Genomic DNA, 21,833 nt, shown 5'->3' with positions numbered 1-21,833 from the left:
GGAATGTGGGGAGGAAAGAGTGGGAATGTGGAGGTGGAACAGTGGGATTTGAGGGTGGAAAAGTGGGAATGTGGGGAGAGAAAAGTGGGATTTTGGAGGTGGAAAAAGTGGGAATGTGGGGCTGGGAAAGTGGGATTTTTGGAAGGGAAAAGTGGGAATTTAGGGGTGGAAAAAGTGGGATTTAGAGGATGGAGAAGTGGGAATGTGGGAATCCTCCCTCGGGTCCAAAGGCTGCAGTGCAAAATTCCTAAAAGCCAGACTAAATCCATCAAAATTCCTCCGGATCTGCCCCGAGGGAATTGTGCTTCCAGTGGAGCCCCGGAATGCGGGGCTGGAGCTGCGGAATCCGGCGGGGCTGGACCCGAAGGAAAAGCTTCCCTGGATTTTAAGGATATCGGGAAAAGGAGGGATCAGCCCCAGGAAATCCTTGGAAAATTCCCAATTCAAATCCGCCCGGAGCGGGTCCTCTGCGTCCTGTTCATTCCCATTCCCGATCCCAGATTTTCCTGGGAATTTTAATCTCAATTCCGGTTTTAACTTTAAGCAGGGCCCCACAAAATCCTGGAGAATGGAGCATCCCGAGAAACCCGCGGCTGGGAAGCCTCGAACAAAGGGAAAACTCTGGGAAGCAAAAGTAGGTCAGGATCCTTGGGATGAGCAGGGAGGGCTGGGAAGGGGAAACCGGGAAAGGGAAAAACCGGGAAAAGGGAAAAACCGGGAAAGGAATCATCCCACGGGACCTGGAGAGGGACGGGGCAGATTCTGCCGGACACCGGAGCGCCCCGAGCCTTTTCCCTGAAATCCTGGAATCCCTGGAAGTGTGAGGGTGGGAAAGGTGCAATTCCAGCCTGGATTTAGGCCTGGGGAAAGCTTGGGAAAGGCTGCGGATCGATGGGAATTTGGGCATTCCTGAGGGTCCTGGAGGGGACTGGAAATCCAGGGAATGGGCGGGAGGCTTTGGAATGAAACCAGGGAGAAGGATGGCAGGGAGAAAACTGGGAATTAGGGATTCGCTGCTTGGATTAAACCCTGGAAAACCCAGGGAGCCACCCAGAAATACCCGGAAAATCCACACCTATCCCCATGTCCCGATGTCCCGATATCCCTGCCCTCTGGCACTGGGAAGCCATTCCCTGTGTCCCATCCCTCCATGCCTTGTCCGCAGTCCCTCTCCAGCTCTCCTGGAGCCCCTTTAGGCCCTGGAAGGGGCTCTGAGCTCTCCCTGGAGCCTTCCCTTCTCCAGGTGAACATTCCCAGCTCTCCCAGCCTGGCTCCAGAGGGGCTCCAGCCCTCGGAGCAGCTCCGGGACCTCCTCTGGAATTGCTCCGGCAGCTCCAGGTCCTCGGACAGCGGGAGATTTGGGATAATCCCGCCGTTCCTGCTGGGAATGATCCCGGCACGTGGCGCCACCGCTCCGTCCCAGCCTCTGGATCCCATCCTGTCCCTCAAACGGGAATTCCTGCTTGGAACAGCAGCCGGATGGAGACGGGGAAACGCTGGGAAGAGCCGGAGCTGTCACTGGCAGAGGGGAGCCACAGGAGGAGCAGCCGGATCCTGGGGCAAGGCTTTTCCTGGGAATTCTGGCAAATCCCAAACCTTCGGGGAGCCCTTGGAGGAAATCCACGTTCCAAAGGCATCCCTGGAGCCACGTCCTGCTCCGGCCTCCCGAGACCATGCGGATCGTGCCGGAATTGGTGGGAATGTTCCTGGAGCTCGTTAACCAGCCCCACTCCCAGCCGGAATCGGCCTCGTTTCCATGGACCCAAGGAGAAACGTTGGATCTCCCCTTCCAGGGGATCATTAGCACAGGAGATCCCAGTGGATCCCTTGGAGGCTGTGGGATATCAGGAATCTCACCTGGATCCGCATGAGAATTCCAAGATCTCCCTAAGCATCCCTAAAAAATCCCGACCTGGATTTTCCTTCCAGGCCTGAGGCAGGATAAAGCCGGGAACGCATTCCCAACACCAGGAAAAAAACGGGAATAAAGCTTCGAATCAACCCCCGTTTCCATGCTGGCTGCCCTCTGGATGACGAGGAATTTTGACCTGGGAATTTGGGGCCTGGAGAAAACAGGGATGGAATTTTGGGAGGATCTGTGGGAATGGGATGGGAGGAGAACGGAAAGAGAGGGAGTTTCCATGGATATCGGGAAGGAATTCCTGCCTGCGAGCATAGGAAAGCCCTGGCACAGATTCCCAGAGAAGTTCTGGATTCCCAATCCCTGGAATTTTCCAAGGCCAGGTTGGAGTGTCCTGGGATAGCGGGAGTCGTCCCTGCCTGTGGAATGGGATTTAAATTCCTTTCCATCCCAAATTATTCCAGGATCCATCTGTGGCTGCTCCCCCCTCTGGCCACCGGCGAATCCCTTTTCCAGAGGAGCTCATCCCAGAATTTCCCTTGGGATCCCCCCAACCCTGAGGCGAGAGCAGATCCCCCGGAGCCCCTGGATGGAGAAGGAAAGGCAGGAAGGCGCCGGTGGTATCCTGAAAAGATTTTATTCCATCACTATCCCGTGGGAGCATAAATAATCGGGAATGACAGCACATGGAACGCAGCAGGGAACGCCGGGAACACCGGGAATGCGGGACACGGACGGAACGGAGCCGCACCAGGAGCGCCGGGAATTTCAGCAACTTGGATTGAGTGGAAATAGGGATCTCCAGGAAAAACCAGCAGGATCCGGTGTCGTTCCCTGTGCTCCGGGCAAATTCCATCAATCCCGGGATTGTCCAACGTGCCGAGCCCAGCGAGCGCTCCGGGGGTGTCCCTCGAGATCCATCCGTCGGGATCCATCCCTGGGGCAGCACCCCCAGGAATATCCTTCCCCCTGCTCCGTGGCCCCTTCCCGGCGGGCAGGAGGAGGGAAAATCCCGCTTTTCACAGGCGGAGGGAGCAAAAATCCCTCTTTGGGCGGGAATTCCAGGCGGGTTTTGTTATTTTAAAGGATCTTGGAGCAGATCCCTTCCCATGGGCTGCTCCCGCCACATCCCGGCCGTGCCACAGCCCCAGCACCGTGGGAAGGATCCCGGGATCCCAGCGTGGGAAGAGTCTTGGGATCCCAACATGGGAAAGGGTCCTGGGATGGATCCCAGGATCCCACTGTGGGGAGGATCCCAGTTTTCCACCATGGGAAGAGCTCCAGTTTCCCACCATGGGAAGAATCCCGGTTTCCCACCATGGGAAGGATCCCGGTTTCCCACCATGGGAAGAGCTCCAGGTTTCCCACCATGGGAAGGATCCCAGTTTCCCTCAACGGGAAGGATTCCGGTTTCCCACCATGGGAAGGATCCCAGTTTACCTCAACGGGAAGGATCCTGGTTTCCCACCATGGGAAGGATCCCAAGCTCCCACATCAGGAAGGATCCCAGATTCCCACAAGGGGAAGGATCCCAGATTCCCACACGGACACCCCCTCTGACGATCAAGCCCTTCCCACTTCCCGCCCTTTTCCCAGTTCCGCTCCCGCTGTCACATCTTTGCATAGGAAAAGAAATTAATAGCAAGGAAGCATCGCGCTTTCCCGGGAATCCGCCCGGGCTGGCTCATCCCGACGGAACGGACACGGCTCCGACTTACTGGAAGCCTCCGGGCTTTCCCAGGGATCGGGTTAGAGCGGGATTAGTGCCGGACAAGACGCGCACGACGTGATTCCAGGCTCTCGGCAGCCGCGGATTCCGGAATTGTGTTGTGGGTGAGTGGATCCAAGGAATTCAGGGGCGGAGTAGAAACAAAGGAATTGATTTAGAAAATGTCCCTGGAGTCAATTGTTCTTCGGGATATTCCGGAAGTTCTTTAATTCCAGCTGCAGCTGCCGGATCCGAACGTCCTTCTGCGAGAGCTCGTCCTTCAGCCGCCGGATCTCATCCTGCTGCCGGAAGAACATCCGGAGGAGCTGGAAAAGGAGGATGGAGATGAGGGGATGGAGCTGGTGGGATCACACCAGCCACTCATCCCAGGATTTTTGGGAATGAGCCATAACTCGGCTGATTCTGGGGACAAGGGGATGGATTTGAACTGAAGGATGGGAGATTTTGATGGGATTTTGAGAAGGAATTCCTCCCTGGGAGGGTAGGGAGAGGCTGGGATGGAATTCCCAAAGAAGCTGTGGCTGCCCCTGGATCCCAGGATCCCAGCGTGGGAGAGGGTCATGGGATGGATCCCAGGCTCCCACTCTGGAAAAGGGTCGCAGGATGGATCCCGGTTTTTCTCCCTGGGAAAGGGTCTTGGGATGGATGCCGGTCTCCCACTGTGGGAAAGGTCCCAGGCTCCCACCTTGGGAAGAATCCTGGGATTCTACCATGGAAAAGGGTCCTGGGATGGATCCTGGGCTCCCATCCCTAGAAGGATCTCACACTCCCACCTCCATTGGGATAGAGATCGGCAGAGCAGTGCCTTTCCAGGCTCATCCCATCCCATCCCATCCCATTCCCATTCCCATTCCCATTCCCGGGCTGCCCCACCTCGTTCTCCGTGCGGGGTGGGACGTTCTCCAGGAGGTCGATCCCGTTGACCACCACGCTTTTCTTCTCCCTCGCCGGCGCCTTGAAGACGATCTTGGAATTCCTCTTGTATCCCTCCTTCAGTGACATCAGGATGGGATCTGAGGGAGAGCCGGCGGATCAGCGGGATGCGGCCCCCTCCTACATCCCGGATATTTTTGGGATACCCCCACCGGTGGCTTTACCTCTGTTGACCCCACTGAGCCACTCGTCTGGGGTCAGGGCCGGCTCCGTGCCCGGAGTCATGGGATAAATGTCCTCCTGGTACGTCTCCGACTGGGAACACGGCAAGAGAAGAGCAATGGCATCCGGGAATGCGCTCCCTGGGCACATGGGAATAATTCCCTCCCCCACGGAGGGGATGAACACCCGGATCGTTGGGAAACGTGGGGCACAGGGAGGAAATTTGGGAAGTGCTGGCTGGAGCAGAGAACCTGGGATTGCGTCCTCCACCCAGCCCTGGCCGGCACAGCTGGATTTGCTTCCCGGAAAACCCCGATCCGAGCAATATTTGCATGGAAACAACTCCCAAACCCCAGGGGAGACCGATCCCTCAGGGAAACATTCCCTAAAATCATTCCCGCTAAACCATGGCTGAAAGCTCCCTGGGACGTGTAAGGACGGAGAGGTCCCAGGATGGTGGGAACGGAGCCATCCGTGGGATTGCTCCAAGTGGGGCATCTCCACGGCTCCGGAGCCACCCCAGACCCTCTGGATCCGGCTCATTCCCGCATTCCAGGACTCACCCGCCTCGGGACGATCATGGAGATGGGCTCGATGAGGCCCTTGAGGGTGATGAGTTTGTAGAAACGGAAAACTTCGCAGGCGGAAACGTCCAGGCCGTGCTTCGGCATCACCCCTGCGGAGAGGGACAGGGATCGGCCATCCGCATGGAATTCCCACCATGGAAAAGCCCAACCCATCCCTGCTCTCCACTGGGACACGCGGGGCTCCACTGGATCCATCCTTGTCGTGGCTCTGAGGTGCAGAGCGGGGACGGTGGGAAAAGGATGAGCAGCTTTTATTTGGGATAATCCCGGGAATCCCGGACTGACGGCAAGGTGGGACAGCAGGAATGGTGTCCCTGGATATGGACCCGGCCAGGATCCAGCAGCACCGCGTGGGAATCTCCACAGGGATGGGAATGGTGCCCTGCAGGAGCCGAAGCCGATGCTCCGGAGCCGGAATAGCGCCCACCAAATCCAACCCAATCCTAATCCAAATCCAACCCAAACCCAGCCCAATTCCAACCCAAACCCAACCCAATCCCATCCAAACCCATCCCAATCCCAATCCAAACCCAACCCAATCCCAACCCAGTCCCAACCCAAATCCAACCCAATCCCAGCCCAATTCCAACTCAAACCCAACCTAATCCCATCCAAACCCAACCCAATCCCAATCCAACCCAACCCCAACCTAATCCCATCCAAATCCAACCTAATCTCAATCCAAACCCAACCCAATCCCAACCCAAATCCAACCCAATCCTAATCCCAACCCAAATTCAAGCCAATCCAATCCCAACCCAATCCCAACCCAAATCCAATCCCAACCCAAACCCAAACCCAACTCAAACCCAACCCAATCCCGATCCAATCCCAATCCAAACCCAATCCAAACCCAATCCAAACACATCCCAATCCCAAACCCAAACCCAATCCAATCCCAACCCGATCCCAGCCCAATCCCAACCCAATCCCAACCCAATCCTAACCCAATCCCAACCCAGTCCCAGTCCAATCCCAATCCAATCCCAGTCCAAACCCAATCCAGTCCCAATCCAAACCCAATCCCAATCCCAGTCCTAATCCCAACCCTCTTCCCGGTGCCATGTAATCCAGCACCTTCCCCATGCACCTTTTCCCCGCTCCGGGAAGCAGAGCAGCAGCACGTCCATCCTTACCCAGTCCTTTCTGCGGAGCCGGGGAGCGGAATTCCATGAGATAACTCAGGTAGGGCTTTTCCGAGCCGATCTCGTAGTAGCGGATGTTGCCATCACCCTGGAGCAGCAGGGAAGAGGGATGGGAATGGATTTGGAAATGAGAAGGCAGATAAAAACCAGGATGAAGAGCATTTAGAGGGCAGGGATAGATGGGATACAGGGAAGGAATTCCTGCCTGGGCTGGAATTCCCAGAGAAGCCGTGGCTGCCCCGGGATCCCTGGAAGTGTCCAAGGCCAGGCTGGCTGGGGCCTGGAGCAGGCTGGGATAGGGAAAGTTGTCCCATGGCAGGGACATCCATGGAACTGGGTGAATTTTAAGCTCCCTTCCAATCCAAACCTTTCCATGATATAATTCCAGCCCCAATCCCTGGGCAATGCTGGGGGATTTTCTGGGAATGCCACATCCCGCTGCTCTGCGCATCCCTACCTTCCCAGCCAGGTACAGCATGTGGGTGTCGGCATCATAGAACGGGAAGAGGAGCCCCGAGAGCCCATCGATCTCCTCCTCGATCAGGGGCATGGATAAATCCTCCTGGAAAACAGGAAAATCCCGGTGTTAGCCATGGCCCGATGGCGGTGCTGAGCAGGAATTCCAGTGGGGATGGAGTGGGGATTTGGCAGGGATGGAGCAGGAATTCCATTGGGGATGGAGCAGGATCCTGGCAGGGATGGAGCGGGAATTCCAGCAGGGATGGAGTAGGGATCTGGAAGGGATGGAGCAGGAATTCCATTGGGGATGGAACAGGGATCTGGCAGGGATGGAGCGGGAATTCCGGCAGGGATGGAGCAGGGTCGGGCAGGGATGGAGTGGGATCCTGGTGGGGATGGAGCGGGAATTCCATTGGGGATGGAGCAGGATCCTGGAAGGGATGGAGCGGGAATTCCATTGGGGATGGAGCAGGAATTCCATTGGGGATGGAGCGGGATCCTGGCACCCACCTGGTCCCAGAGGGCGATCTGCCGGGTGTTCCAGCGGGACACTCCCGTGGTCAGGAGCCGTTTCGTGCTTCCCAGGAAAACCACGCGGTTGACGCGGTGGTTCTTGCAGCTGGCCTCCTGCAAGACGGGAATGAGCTCTGGAATTCCCTTTGGATCCAGCTCTCATCCCAGGAAAGCCCCTTCCGTCTCCCCCCTCGCCTCTCCCATCTCATCCCATTTTCCAGCTCTCTCCTTCGGCCAAAAATTCCCATTTTCCTGAATATCAGGAAGAACCCACCATCCTCCTCCTGCACCTTCCCCTTTCATTCCCACCATTTTCCACAAATCCTTAATTAACAACGGAATCAAAGCCTCCAACTCCTCTCCTCGGGACGAGGCCAAGCCCTTCCCATCCTCTCCACACCCAGCCCGGGAACTGGATCCCGCCGCACGGAAAACATCCCACCAGGAGCCCCGCCAGCACCTTACGGACATTTTCAGCCATTCCATAGGATTCTTCCCTAAAACCTCATTCCAACCCCTCCTTCCACGGCACCTGCAGGACCCTCCCGGAGCGCGGCTCCACCACGCGCAGCTTCTTGTCCTTGCAGGTGGTGGCCAGCAGGCTGCCGTCGGCGTTGAAGGACATGCACAGGATCACGTCCGTGTGGCAGTCGATCATCTTCACCGGCTCGCCCACGTCCAGGTTCCAGATCAGCACCTGCGGGAAGGGCCTTTGGAGCCACCCGGGATGGGGGGAGGTGTTCCTGCTCTGTGGAAGCTGTTCCTGCCCTATGGAATGTCCCCCTGCTCTGTGGAAGCTGTTCCTGCCCTATGGAAGCTGCCCCTGCCCTATGGAAGCTCTCCCACCCTATGGAAGCTCTCCCTGCCCTATGGAAGCTCTCCCACCCTATGGAAGCTCTCCCTGCCCTATGGAAGCTCTCCATGCCCTATGGAAGCTCTCCATGCCCTATGGAAGCTCTCCCACCCTATGGAAGCTCTCCTGCCCTATGGAAGCTCTCCCACCCTATGGAAGCTCTCCCACCCTATGGAAGCTCTCCCTGCCCTATGGAAGCTCTCCCACCCTACAGAAGCTCTCCCTGCCCTATGGAAGCTCTCCCACCCTATGGAAGCTCTCCCTGCCCTATGGAAGCTCTCCCACCCTATGGAAGCTCTCCCACCCTATGGAAGCTCTCCCTGCCCTATGGAGCTCTCCCACCCTATGGAAGCTCTCCCTGCTCTATGGAAGCTCTCCCACCCTATGGAAGCTCTCCCACCCTATGGAAGCTCTCCCTGCCCTATGGAAGCTCTCCCACCCTATGGAAGCTCTCCCACCCTATGGAAGCTCTCCCTGCCCTATGGAAGCTCTCCCACCCTATGGAAGCTCTCCCTGCCCTATGGAAGCTCTCCCACCCTATGGAAGCTCTCCCACCCTATGGAAGCTCTCCCTGCCCTATGGAAGCTCTCCCACCCTATGGAAGCTCTCCCACCCTATGGAAGCTGCCCCTGCCCTATGGAAGCTCTCCCACCCTATGGAAGCTCTCCCACCCTATGGAAGCTCTCCCTGCCCTATGGAAGCTCTCCCACCCTCTGGAAGGCATGGAATGAGATGAGCTTTAAGCTCCCTCCAACCAAACCATTCCAGAATTCCACGATGCCGCTCTGGCCATCCGCAGGTGACCCTCAGCAGCACCAAAAGCGCGGGAAAACCCTTTGGATCGGCATTCCCGGCAGGCCTGACCTTGTAGTCGTATCCGGCGCTGAGGAGGATGTTGTTGGTGGTCGGGTGCCATTCCACGATCCCGACCCTGCGGCTGTGTCCGTACAGCTCCAGCACCGCCTCCGTCATGTTCCGCTTCAGGCCGCCCTCCGGAATCTCCCAGATCCGCACCTGGAACGCGGTTCGGAACATCCCAACTCCTGTCCTTGAAAGCTCCTTCCCCAAAAAAAAAGCTTCCCCAGCATTTCAGGAATTTTGGGATCAGCCCTGGTGTGGATTGTACCTCAAGGATAAATAATGGATTAACGGCGCCGGCATCCCTCGGGAAAAATCCAGCCCGGATAGATGGCCTTATCCAGGCAGGGATTTGAAATCCTCATCCCGAATTCCCGGCTTCTTCCCAGTATCCCAGATCCCGCCCAGCCCTCTACTCCATGGTGAATAAAAGCTTTTCTGGGAAGTGGGAGACGGCTCCCTGTGACTCACGGCCGTGACAGGAATTCTTCCCACTCTGTGTGCTCCCTGCCAGGCTCCCAGCTAATAGAAAATGCCGGATTTATCCGGATGAGGATGAAAAGAGGAGGATCAGGAGAGGCAGGATCGGAACGGGATAAAAACTGGATCATCCCAAACCCCGGCTCTTGTCCTGCAAAACCAGGGATGGATCCCGGTTTTCCCCTTTGCACATGGGATTTTTCCTTTAGGATGCAGCCTTTGGGATGGATCACGGGATCACTGGGGTTGGAAAAGCTCTCCAGGATCATGGAGTCCAAGCTGTGATCGTTTGAACCAGCCCAGAGCGCTGAGCGCCACATCCAGGAATTCCTTGGATACCTCCCGGGATGGGGACTCCAAACCTCCCTGGGCAGCCCATTCCAATGTTTGAGCCTTTTCCATGGAGAAATTCCAAGCTGAACCTTCCCTGGACACATTCCAGCCCTTCCTTGTCCCGAGACCCCAAACCTGACCCTACAAACTCCACATTTCGGGATCCTTTGGGATCAAAACTCCCGGATTTTCCAGGTGAGCTGCTCTAAAAACCACCAGCAATTTTTCCCAGGATTTAGCTCCTCTTTTCCATCTCCATGGAGAAATTCCAACCTGAACCTTCTCTGGGATCCACCCCTGGCTGCTCCCTCCTGTCAGGGACTTGTGGAGAGCCAGGAATTCCTCCCGGATCCCGTTTTTCTCCAGGCTGAGCTTTCCCAGCTCTCTCAGCTGCTCCTTGTGGGAATTACCCTCTGGACCTTTCCCCAGCTTCGTTCCCATCCGGATTTGTATCCGGAAAAAAAAGAAAGGGAGGGAATTCCGGCCCAGGAGCCAGGTTGGGCACAGGTTGGGAATTGATTGGCTTTGATCTCCTGGCCCTCAGCATTCCCAAAAGAAATGCCATGGAAATCCGGGAATAGAGAATCCATGGCATCGGGAGGGTGGATGGATCCGGGAAGCGCATCCCGGGATCCCGGCTCACCGAGGTGTCCTCGGAGCAGGAGGCGATGATGTTCTCAATGAAGGGGTTCCACTTGATGTCCAGCACGTTTCCCTGGTGACCACAAACTTTGGGATAGTTCGGCTCGATCCGGCCGGTCTGGAAGGGAAAATCAAGGAAAACGATGGGAAAACCGTCCAAGTCAGGGAGAAGTTGGTGTTTTCAGGGATGGGAAATCGTTGGAGGAGGGAGAGCCGGCTCAGCCTGGGATGGGCCAAGGCAAGGATTGGGTTTATCCCGTCGGTATTCCCAGCTATCCAGGGGTCAGGGGTTTCTCCAAACACAGCTCCGTGGAGCTCGGTGGGAATTCACTGAATCACGGAATTGTTGGGGTCGGAAAAGCGCTCCAAGATCCCGGAATCCAACCATTCCCAGCACTCATCCGTGTCCCCAAGGGCCGCATCCGCAGGGATTTACAATCCCTCTGGGAACGGGGCCTCCACCCCTGGCCATGGACAACCCTTTCTTTCCATGAGGGAATTTTTCCGATATCCAAAGCTCTCCTTCCACGATGGTCCGAATCCATGGGGAAAGGATGGGAAGAGATTCCAGAGGCTCCAAAGCCCCTGAGGTCAGCTCAGCCATGGGATCACGCGTGAATCCCAGAATTCTGGAACAGTTTGGGTGGGAAGGGACCTTCCAGGAGATCCGTTCCCAATCCCTGCCATGGCCAGGGATCCCTTCCCTAATCCCAGTTTGCTCCAAGCTCATCCAACCTCACCTGGCCTTGGAGCCTTTGGCATTTCCCTCCCAAATTTCGGAAGCGCCCTTTCCCAAGGTGCTCCTTCCCCGGGACAAACCCCAGATTCCGGGATCACCAACTCCTGCTAATCCTAAACCCGTGACCCCACAGGATGGGATCCCTCCGTGCGGATGGAAATCTTTCCCAAGCTTATGTGGAGCCTCCTGGGAAGATTCCCACCGGGATGGGCCATAGGAATCCTTTCCCTTCCCGGGAATGCTCCGGGTCCGGATGCCGCCCCGGAGTCCTTCCCTGCTCCGTGCTGGCTCCGTGCCGGATCCGCGCTTGGAGCGCGTGGAATAACTGGGTCAGCTCGGCACAGCCACTGAATATTTCATGGATTTTCCCTGCCGACCTTTCCTGGCTCTGTTTAATGGGAACAAAGGAATGTGCCGATGGAACGCGCCGGGAATTGTGCCCTCGGCAGCTCGGGGAAAGCGGGAGAGCTCCGGGCACTGGGATCAGGGCCAGGGAGAGCCCCGGAGCTGCTGCTCCCAAGGTTTCTCAGGATTCATTTGCTCGTTTGGAAGCAGCATCCCGAGCTGCAGGGAGGAATTTGGGAAGGAAAAATTCCTTCCGAAGCAGGAAAGCCGGGAATATTGGTGATTCCTTAGTTCTGCATCCCAGAACCACCAGTGAATTCCTGGGATGCAATTCCCGGTTTTATCCAAGGGCTTGGCTCATTCCCCTTTTCCCGAATTTCCGATTTGCTTTGCCGTGACTTTATTCACCCCCTGGCTACCACAGGAATTCCTGTGGAATTCCAGGCAGATGGAATTTTTAACGGCACAAATTAAAATCCCACCACTTCTATTTGGAGGAATGGGCCGAGCGAATTCCTTCGAAAAGAAGATTCAATGGATTTTCCCCAAAACTGATCAGGATTTTAAGAGGAAAACACTGAGTCTGATTTTTAGGGATCGTTTCTTCCAAAGAAATCCGGAATTTCGATTCATATGGGTTGAGCACAGTGGGAAAAGGACAAGGAATGTGCCATTCCCGGGGCGCCTGGAAAAGGGAAAGGAAAACCAAAGGCAATAAAAGGGAAAAAAGCCGGAAATATTCCTGGATTCTGGCTGCGTTTTCCCGTTTTTCAGCGGGACCTTGCCGGCAGCCGGGAGTTAATCCAAGGTGAATCCTAATCCCTGGATCCCTGATCCCCGGTTGAGGGAAGCGCAGTGACCCAGATTCCGGCCCTGCAGGGACTCTCCTGGCTCCGGCAGCTCCGAGGTTTTCCACGGAAAAGGCTGAAAGGAGGAAATCTTGGGAAAGGGAAAAGAATTGGGGTTCCGTTGGGAAAAGGGAGAATTCCTTGGATAAATTGTTCATTTTGGGATTGGGGGCGGAGAGGGAATTCTTTCCCTGGGAATGGCCGGAATGGCAGCAGGCAGAGGGATGGAAACTGCCTGCATTCCGGAGTCTGGGATGGAGAGGGATGGAATTTTCCTCCGTGATGGGAATCCAGCAGGAATTTCCCTGTCGGATCCATCAGCACCGGATCCAAGTGTTGGGAAGAATCCCTTGGAGCAGCACAACCGCTCCGGCCACGGCTGAGTCTCACTTTTCCCAGAAATGCATCCCACAGGAGCCTTGGAGAAATCATTCCAATATCCTCAATTCCCAAAATCTGCTTTCCCCTTGGAAAACCCAACCTGGCAGCGCTTCCGGAGCCTCCCATTCCCTGGAGAGCTCCACAAAGGCGGAAAAAATCCCTGTATTCCGCTCCATCCTTCAATCCCACATGGAAAACCTCAGCCACGGAAGCAGCATCCAGCCGGCAGCGCCTCCGGATCCCATTCCCGCATGGAAAATCCCATTCCCGCATGGAAAATCCCGTTAAGGGAGGAGCAGCCCCCACCCCTCCAGGGCCGCTCTTCCCATTCCAGCGGCTTCTCCGGCTGCTCCCTGATCGGCTCCAGGAGCTGGATCGGGGAAGCGCTGCCAGAGCCGGGGGGCATTTCCCAGGAAATCCTGGAGTCTCCAGGGGCTGGAATTCGGGATAAATCCATTCCCTGGCTTTTCCAAGGATCTCCCTCCTCCTTGGGAGCCAAAGAGGAGGAAATCCCACGGAACTGAGCTCATTCCCACTTTTCCTGTTGTTCCCCGGGAGCAAATCCCGATCCCAGCTGGCTGCTCCCTCCTGTCAGGGAATTCCAGAGGGGGAAATTCCTCATCCCCCTTTTCTCCAGCCACTTTCCCAGCTCCCCGGATCCCGGTTTTCCAGCCCATTTCCCAACTCCGTTCCCTTTCCTGGACAAATTCCAGCCCTTCCTTGTCCTGAGGCCCCAAACCCCACCCTACGAACTCCACATTCTGGGATCCTTTGGGATCAGAATTCCCGGATTTTCCAGCTCAGTTGCTCTAAAATGCACCAAAACTTTTCCCGGGATTTAGTTCCTCTTTCCCATTATCCCCAGGCAAAAAAGCAGGGAAGAAATCCGCCCTTTTTCCTGGGATGAAGGTTGAAATCCATGGAATAGAATCCCTCTTAAATTAAGGATAAATCCCATCACATCCCATCAGCTCCCTGGATCCCACTGGGAACAACCCCGAGGAGCTGCCGGAGCACAAAAGCTGCATCCCAGATTTTCGGGATCAAAGCCACGCCAGGAGCAGGAAAAGAGGCTTTTCCCTCTTTTCCCTGTTTCCCTTTTGCACCTTTTCCCTCGGCTTTTCCAGCCAGGTGCATCCAGAGGGAGAAACCCGGGAATTCTCCTGCCTCCCGTGGCATTTGGGGCTCCAAAGCGGCTTTTCCCTGCTCCAAGGGCCGTGTCCGTGTGGGAATGCTGGGAACGGGCATCGAGCCCTGGGATGGGAGCTCCAGCTTCGTATCCATGGAAAACGGAGCTGCTGGGATGAGCTGGGAGTGGGAGGAGCCTCTCCCAGCACGGCTGAGCCGTGGGCCACGTTCCCAAGGGATCAGGGGCTGCTGGAATCTCATCCCAGCCCAGGAACCCGGCACGGGATGAGCTCTGGGGCTCCACGACAAAGCCAAAAGGATGGGATTTAGGGATGGGATTTAGGGTTGGGATTTAGGGTTGGGATTTAGGGATGGGATTTAGGGATGGGATTCCTCTCCAGCTCCCAGATTTTAGGGATCAAAGCCATGCCAGGAGCAGGAACAAAAGCTTTTCCCTCTGTTCCCTGGGTCCATCCCCATCCCGGGAGCCTCCGGAGGCAGCGGGAGATGGATGAGAGTTGGGAGATGGATGAGGCTGGAATCAGAATTCCAGAGGCATCCCGGCCCCCCTCCTGGGGCCCTTTATCCTTCTGGATCCATGGGGGTATCCCAATGGGATGGGCGGTTTTTCCTGGCTCATCCCTGCTTTTCGTGGTTCATGGATAGTCCTGATCCGACCTTTCAGGAATTCCTTGTTCTCCCGGGCCCTGGAATGTTCTCAGGCCCTCGGGATTATTTTGGGAATCTGCTCCTTGGCACCACAATGGGAGCTCCCAGTGACATTCCCAAATGCCGGAGCTGCTCCTGGGATTCCCTGGATGAGCCGTGCCCAGATTTCTGCAGAAATTCTATTCCCAAATTCCGGGATAGAAACCTTGGGAAAGGCTCTGAAGGCTCCATGGGAAGCGTTTTCCCCATTTCCCTAAAAATTCCCAAACACCCCCAGGATTTCTGGATAAAATTTCGGGATTAATTTCCCCCCCCTTCCCAGGATTTGTTTATCCCAGAAAAGGAAAAGCTGGGCTTAAGCTGTTGATTAAAAAGCCAAAAAGCCCCATAAATTCCCATTCCATGGGATTAGGGACATCCCAAAGAAATCTCAGGAATGAGCAGCCCTGTTTTCCCGGGATTCCTGTGGATTCCAGCCGGCAGAGGGGGCAGGAAAAGCTGGGACAGTGCCGCAATTCCCGACCTCGCTTCCTTAGGCTCAACCTCCGGCTTAGCCGCAGACTGAATTCCCGATTTCCCGTCCCACATCCCTCATTCCCGACCCTTTCCTGCTCTGCTCCGCTCCCAGCATTCAAATCTCATCCCGATTTTTCCCTTGGGAGCGATCCAGGTGTTTAAAGCCAGGCGGATGGCAGGGCTGGGATTCCCGGAGAATTTTTGGGATATCAGCTGGAGCAGCAATGCTGAAGAATCAGGGATTTTTTAGGAGCCTCAGGAATTCTTTTGCTGATGTTTAAAGGAATTTTCTCCCACAGACTAAAACAGGAAGAGGAAAATCCCAGGAAATTCCTTCAGGGAATCTCCCGTATCCAGAGTTTAAGGGGGAAAAGCTCCAAGGACGTGGGAATTGGAGCAGAGGCCGGAGAGAATCCTGGATTTTGTTCCTGCAGGAAAAATTCCCGCTGCTTTGGAAGGCGGGAACTTTGGGAAGAGAACATGGAAGGGAATCCAGGGAAGTTTGGGAATTCCATGTGCTGTCCCATCCCAAATCCAGCCTTTTTCCCATCCCAAATCCATCCCTGCCCCATCCCAAATCCTTCCCTGCCCCATCCCAAATCCATCCCTGCCCCATCCCAAATCCTTCCCTGCCCCATCCCAAATCCATCCCTGTCCTATCCCAAATCCATCCCTGCCCCATCCCAAATCCTTCCCTGCCCCATCCCAAATCCATCCCTGTCCTATCCCAAATCCTTCCCTGTCCCATCCCAAATCCTTCCCTGCCCCATCCCAAATCCTTCCCTGCCCCATCCCAAATCCATCCCTGCCCTATCCCAAATCCATCCCTGCCCCATCCCAAATCCTTCCCTGCCCCATCCCAAATCCATCCCTGCCCTGTCCCAAATCCCGCCCTGTCCATGGATGCAATGGGATGAGCTTTCAGGTCCTTTCCCACTCAAAGCATTCCAGGATTCCGGGATTCTCCCATCACTATGGAGCGAATCCCGCAGATCCCGATGCCGGTGCTCTCCTTCCCCCGCTCCCTTGGGATATTTTCACCCCGGAGCTGGGAAGAGCCTCATTCCCAACGGCCAAGGCTCCGGAATGGGGGAAGAAGGAGGAGCCAAGCTCCCTCTTCCCAAGGCTCCCATCCCCTTGGATTGCTCCATGAAAACGCCGGGAGCCGGATTTGGGATTCGGGATGTGCGGGAGGAGCAGCTGGCCCGGCCCAGATCCCGGGAGCTTTACTGAGGGCAAAATCCAGGGAAAGAATCCAAAAATACGGCGGCAAATCCACGGAGTGGCGCCCGGTATCCGGGTTACCTCCATTAGCTGCTAATTATGGATCCCAATTAATTCGTGAGCTGCTGAATTCCAAGGAAAATGAGTTTCTCCTTAATGAGCTAATCAGGCTCCAGATAAAAACCCCCTAGAATTTATGAACTCCTCTCGCCGCGGAGCATCCAGGGCCGCTCCAGCCGGGATTGATGGGCCGGCTATGCCAGGATTTCCAAGGATCCCTTTGGAACAGGTGGCAAAGGGCATCCCGGCTTTTATCCCACTGGGATTTTGCCAGGGAAAATGGGGATTTGCTGGGAATTTGGGGTCGTTCCGCAGGATTCGGGATGCAGAGGGTGCGGAAGGAGCAGGGATGGGGATGGAGCCGGAGCGCTCCGGGTGCTCAGACAAAGCTGCCGCGGATTTTTTTCTGGGAATATTAATGAGGCTCAAGCTGTGCTCGGCAATTAAATCCTGATTGGAATTCCTTCGAATTCCTTCCATCTGGAGCGGCTCCCGGAATGAAAGAGGAATTCGGGAGAGGCGGGAATGCTGCACAGGGAAAGGAATGACGGGATGGGGAGAAACAGGGAGAGCTCCTCCATTCTCCCAGCTTCCCTTCCCGGCTGGAAGTTGGGGATTTGGGAATTTGGGAATTGGGTTTGGCCCTGGATTTGGTGTCCGGGAGAACGGGAGACGCTCCATGTGTGGAGTGTCTTCATGGAATGTGGGATCGGTGCATCCGTAGGGAAGGGAATGCCACTCTTCCGTGGGAATGCGGCTCTTCCAGGGCAAAATTCCTCCTGGGAATGAGCCTGGGAGCTCCTTCAGGTGCCCAGGGTGGGATGTGCATTCCAGCTGGGAATGCAGGAGAATCCCAGGGCAGTGCCCAAATTTTGGGAGCGAAGCAAAGAATCCAAGAATCCCAGAATCCTGGGATTCGGGTGGGAAGGGATTTTATCCCATTCCAATGGCCCAGCTTGCTCCAAGCCGGCCTTGAACATTCCAAGGATGGGGGAGGCACGGATTCTCTGGGAATCTGTGCCAGGGCCTCACCTCCCTCCTTGGAAAAATTCCTTTGATCCGATTTTAACGGATTCTCTTCCTGCCAAAACCCTCCCCCTTCCCTATCCAAGGTAAATTCCAGGCTCGAGGTCGCCGCCGCCGCCGGACTGACGGGAATTTCAACTTGAGATGGAGCAGATCCCGGGGGAATTCCTGGGAAAGGCCAAAGGGAATCTTGGATGGAGATGGAAAAGGAAAAGCACAACGGGAGAAGGAGGAAGATCCTGGCAGGATCAGGGATGAGTGGGATCAATCCCGCTTTTCCCATGGAAAGGAGCTGTTCCAGTGCCCGAGCACCCTCTGGATGAGGAATTTTTCCCAAATATCCAACCTGAAATCCCGAAGGGCTCCAGCCGTTCCCTCGGCTCGTGGAAAGCCCAACTAAAGGGATGAGAGGCTCCAACAAGGAGCCGCGTCCTCGGAATTCCGGGATCCGAGCGGCACCGGGATGGGACTGGGCGGAGACATTCCCGGTGTCCGAAATGCCGGAAAAACTCCCCGAGAGATTCCAAAAATGCTTTTATGGGATGCTTAAATTCTTCCTAAAAAACCCCAATTCACCCCAATCCCACCCCGTCCCATCCCAAATCCAGCCCCGCCCCATCCCAAATCCTGCCCCGTCCTATCCCAAATCCCATCCTTATCCCATCCCAAATCCCTCCCCATCCCAAATCCATCCCTGTCCCATCCCAAATCCCGCCCCATCCTATCCCAAATCCATCCCTGCCCTATCCCAAATCCAGAATTCCTAAAAAACTCCAATTCACCAATTCACCCCACAGAAAATCCCGGGAAAAGCAGCAGGGATTGGGACACTTTGGGATGGCTCCAGCTGGGAATTCCCTTCCCAAATCTCTCATGGGATGATGAGGAAACCCCAGGAATACCAGCAGGGACTGGGACACCGTGGGATGGCTCCGGGCGGGAATTCCCATCCGGAATCTCACCTGCTCCAGCGGGATGACGAGGAAGGAGCCGCCGCCGGCGCTCTCGGTGACGATGGCGAGGAAGCGCGCGTTGACGGCGCAGAAATGGTTGTCGTGGACGTTCTTGGTGATGGGAACGCCGTCGAAGCAGTGCTCCCGGCTCGCCGCCTTCCCATAAACATTCCGGAACTTGGAGCTGCGGTACTGCGGCCGCCATGACATCTGCGGGGAAGCGCAGGGATCAGCGTTCCCACGGAAACGCCGTGCGCCCGGCCGCTCTCCCGTCTTTAGCTGCTGGAAGGGTTGGGATGGCCCCATTCCAACAGGAACATTCCGGATGGATTTAAGCAGCCCCCCAGTGCTGGAATGGCTCCCAAAAGGCTCGGAAAGACGGCTCAGCATTCCCAAAAAACCCATTCCTGCTTGCTCTCCCATTCCTATTTCAACCTGGCGGGATATGGAAATGTTGGGATGGCCCCGACCCACCCTGAACATTCCTGGAAAATCTAAAGGATCCCCCTGGAGCGAGGAGCAGCTCCCAGAAGCTCCGAAAGCCTCGGTGCCACTGCAGAATTCCAGCTGCTCCCCTTTGGAGCGGGAATGCTCAGCTGGGCTGCGCCGGCTGCACACGACAATGGAATTAGGGCTTGGAATGGGCCGGCTTGGAAATGGATTGGCCTGGATGGCGGGAGAGCGGGAATTGGAGCGGGATGGGAGCGCTTAGGGAGCGTCGGGAAGCGGGAATATTCCACGTTCATTTTTCACACGGAGCAGCACAGGAGCCAGCGGGGATCCCAAGGATCCACCAGCAGATCCTGAAAGCTCTGGTATCCTAAGGATCCACCAGCTGATCCTGGTGGATGAGGGATCCCAAGGATCCACGAGATGATCCTGAAGAATCAGGGATCCCAAGGATCCATTGCCTGATCCTGGAAGCTCTGGTATCCTAAGGCTCCATCAGCTGATCCTGGTGGGAAAGGCATCCCAAGGATCCATGAGATGATCCTGAAGAATCAGGGATCCCAAGGATCCATTGCCTGATCCTGGTGGATGAGGGATCCCAAGGATCCACGAGATGATCCTGAAGAATCAGGGATCCCAAGGATCCATTGCCTGATCCTGGTGGATGAGGGATCCCAAGGATCCACGAGATGATCCTGAAGAATCAGGGATCCCACGGATCCATTGCCTGATCCTGGAAGCTCAGGCTTCCTAAGGATCCATCAGCTGATCCTGGTGGAAAAGGCATCGCAAGGATCCACCGGGTGATCCCGGCAAACCAAAAATCCCAAGGAAAGGGATCCCAGGGCTCCCACATGGAAAGATTTTCCCGCCCTGCAGCCGCTTCCAGAGGATGTGGCCAAAGCCCCCCCAGGGACGCCAGGGAGCAAAGCCAATGGAATTCCAGCATCCCACGGGGGACGCTGCAAACTCGGGAATATTTCCCAGGAAGATCCCCGCATTCCCAAGCACCACTTTCCATTGGCACAGAGAAGCTGTGGCTGCCAAATCCCTGGAATATGTGAGCTCGGATGGGACTTGGAGCAGCCTGGAATAGTGGGAAGTGCCCATGGAAATCCCAGGATGGGCTTTAAGGTCTCTTCCCATCCAAAGCATTCCAGGATTCTGGGATTTACGGCGGAAAATTGTGGGAAAAGAATCCAATTTGCCGGGGGAGAGGATGGAAATCCCAAAGTTTTTACAATCCAGGCGAGAATTCCAAGCAGGAAAAAGGTTTGGAATTTCTTTCCTTCCTTCTTTCTTTCTTTCTTTCTTTCTTTCTTTCTTTCTTTCTTTCCCCTCCGCACATCCGGGCTCTTGAATCCCTGGAATTCAGGGCTGGAAAAACAATGGATTTCCTGGACGGAGACAATGGATTTGAGATTCTCCAGCGGGATGGATCCCGCTCCGGCACCGGCAGCATTCCAGGCGGGGCTGACATTCCCAGCGGGAAGGAATGGAGCTCCTTTCCCGACGGAATGAGACAAAGCGCGAGAGGAAAAGGTGGGAACGGGAGCAGCTGCGGCCCCACACCGGGACTGGCCAGGAGCTTCCTCCGGCGGGAATGCTTTGGGAATGGGAACTTCCCATGGAAGCTTTGGATGTGACCCGGCCAAGGGGACAAAACTCTTCCCAAAACCTCAGGAAAACATGGAATTCCCCATTTTCCGCTGGAATTTAAACTCTCTTTCCACTGCCTTCCAGCATCTCGGCAGCATTCCAAACCCCTGGGATATTTTTCCCGCTTTCCTTGGTCTTTCCCAATGATTTGACCCAATTGTTCCCAAATTTCGTTGCCTCAGAACCTCTCAGTTTTTATCCTGATTTTTTTCCTCTCTCTGAGCATCCGTTACTCGGGAACAAAGACACGGATAACAGGAATGGGGGGAGGGAATCCGGGGCTCCGGAGCAAACTGCCAGCTCTGCCCTCATTCCCTGGGAACAGCAATTCCTGGAAAACTGGGAAAAGCAAAATTCCAGCAGCTCTGCCCTCATTCCCTGGGAACAGCAATTCCTGGAAAACCGGGAAAAGCAAAATTCCGGCAGCTCTGCCCTCATTCCCTGGGAACAGCAATTCCTGGAAAACCGGGAAAAGCAAAATTCCAGCAGCTCTGCCCTCATTCCCTGGGAACAGCAATGCCTGGAAAACCAGGAAAAGCAAAATTCCAGCAGCTCTGCCCTCATTCCCTGGGAACAGCAATGCCTGGAAAACCGGGAAAAGCAAAATTCCAGCAGCTCTGCCCTCATTCCCTGGGAACAGCAATGCCTGGAAAACCGGGAAAAGCAAAATTCCAGCAGCTCTGCCCTCATTCCTTGGGAATATTCCTGCCCAGAAAACTGGGAAAGGACCCCCAGCAGCTCTGCCCTCATTCCCTGGGAATGTCCCTGCCTGGAAAACTGGGAGAAGGACCCCCAGCAGCTCTGCCCTCATTCCTTGGGAACAGCCATGCTGGAAAACCGGGAAGAGATCCCAGGAGCAGCCCCCGGCCGTGCTTGGACGCTTTCCCGCTTTCCTGGCAGCCGCGGCCTTTCCCGGGAGCGGCTCTCGGCTCCGCGGGTTTGGCTTTTCAAAGGATCCTTTCATCCCTCGGGAGTCTTGGAAACAGCGGGAGCAAGGGAAAGCTCGGGAAAGGAGCTCCGGACACGGCAGAGCCCCGGCCCTAATCCCGAAAAAACCTGGATATCCTAAATATAGCTCCCGTTAACCCGCCCCGAGCGTCGGAGCTCACGGAGAACAAAAAAAAAACCTGGAATTTCTGGGAGGAAGAATTCCTGCCCCTCAATCTTTTTGGTGGTTTTTTTTTCCTTGGAATTGGGCCCTTCCCGCTTTTTGGAAAAATCCCATCTGCCATGGATTTTTCATGGGAAAAAAAGGCTCCTTCCTCGGGATTGGCTGTTCC

General features: G+C 55.6%; 1 protein-coding gene across 3 annotated transcripts in view; it reads right to left on the bottom strand.

Moving 5' to 3' along the window:
* Positions 1-2,479: 2,479 nt before the first annotated feature.
* Positions 2,480-21,833, bottom strand: part of CORO2B (coronin 2B) — a 31,024-nt gene continuing 11,670 nt past the window's right edge. For all 3 annotated transcript variants that reach the window (XM_032122557.1, XM_032122558.1, XM_032122556.1), the window contains 11 exons: positions 18,454-18,654; positions 10,557-10,673; positions 9,107-9,256; positions 7,922-8,086; positions 7,387-7,503; positions 6,875-6,979; positions 6,409-6,505; positions 5,249-5,361; positions 4,688-4,778; positions 4,464-4,603; positions 2,480-3,895 (listed from right to left, as the gene is read on the bottom strand). In XM_032122557.1, coding sequence (XP_031978448.1) covers positions 3,764-3,895; positions 4,464-4,603; positions 4,688-4,778; positions 5,249-5,361; positions 6,409-6,505; positions 6,875-6,979; positions 7,387-7,503; positions 7,922-8,086; positions 9,107-9,256; positions 10,557-10,673; positions 18,454-18,654 — 1,428 coding nt within the window. In that variant the 3' untranslated portion in view covers positions 2,480-3,763. The remainder of the gene's footprint in view (positions 3,896-4,463; positions 4,604-4,687; positions 4,779-5,248; positions 5,362-6,408; positions 6,506-6,874; positions 6,980-7,386; positions 7,504-7,921; positions 8,087-9,106; positions 9,257-10,556; positions 10,674-18,453; positions 18,655-21,833) is intronic.

This window comes from Corvus moneduloides, chromosome 13 (genome assembly GCF_009650955.1).
Source record: "Corvus moneduloides isolate bCorMon1 chromosome 13, bCorMon1.pri, whole genome shotgun sequence".
NCBI lineage: Eukaryota > Metazoa > Chordata > Aves > Passeriformes > Corvidae > Corvus > Corvus moneduloides.
The sequence above is the reverse complement of the archived record's forward strand: the minus strand, read 5'-3'. Positions and strand labels throughout refer to the sequence as shown.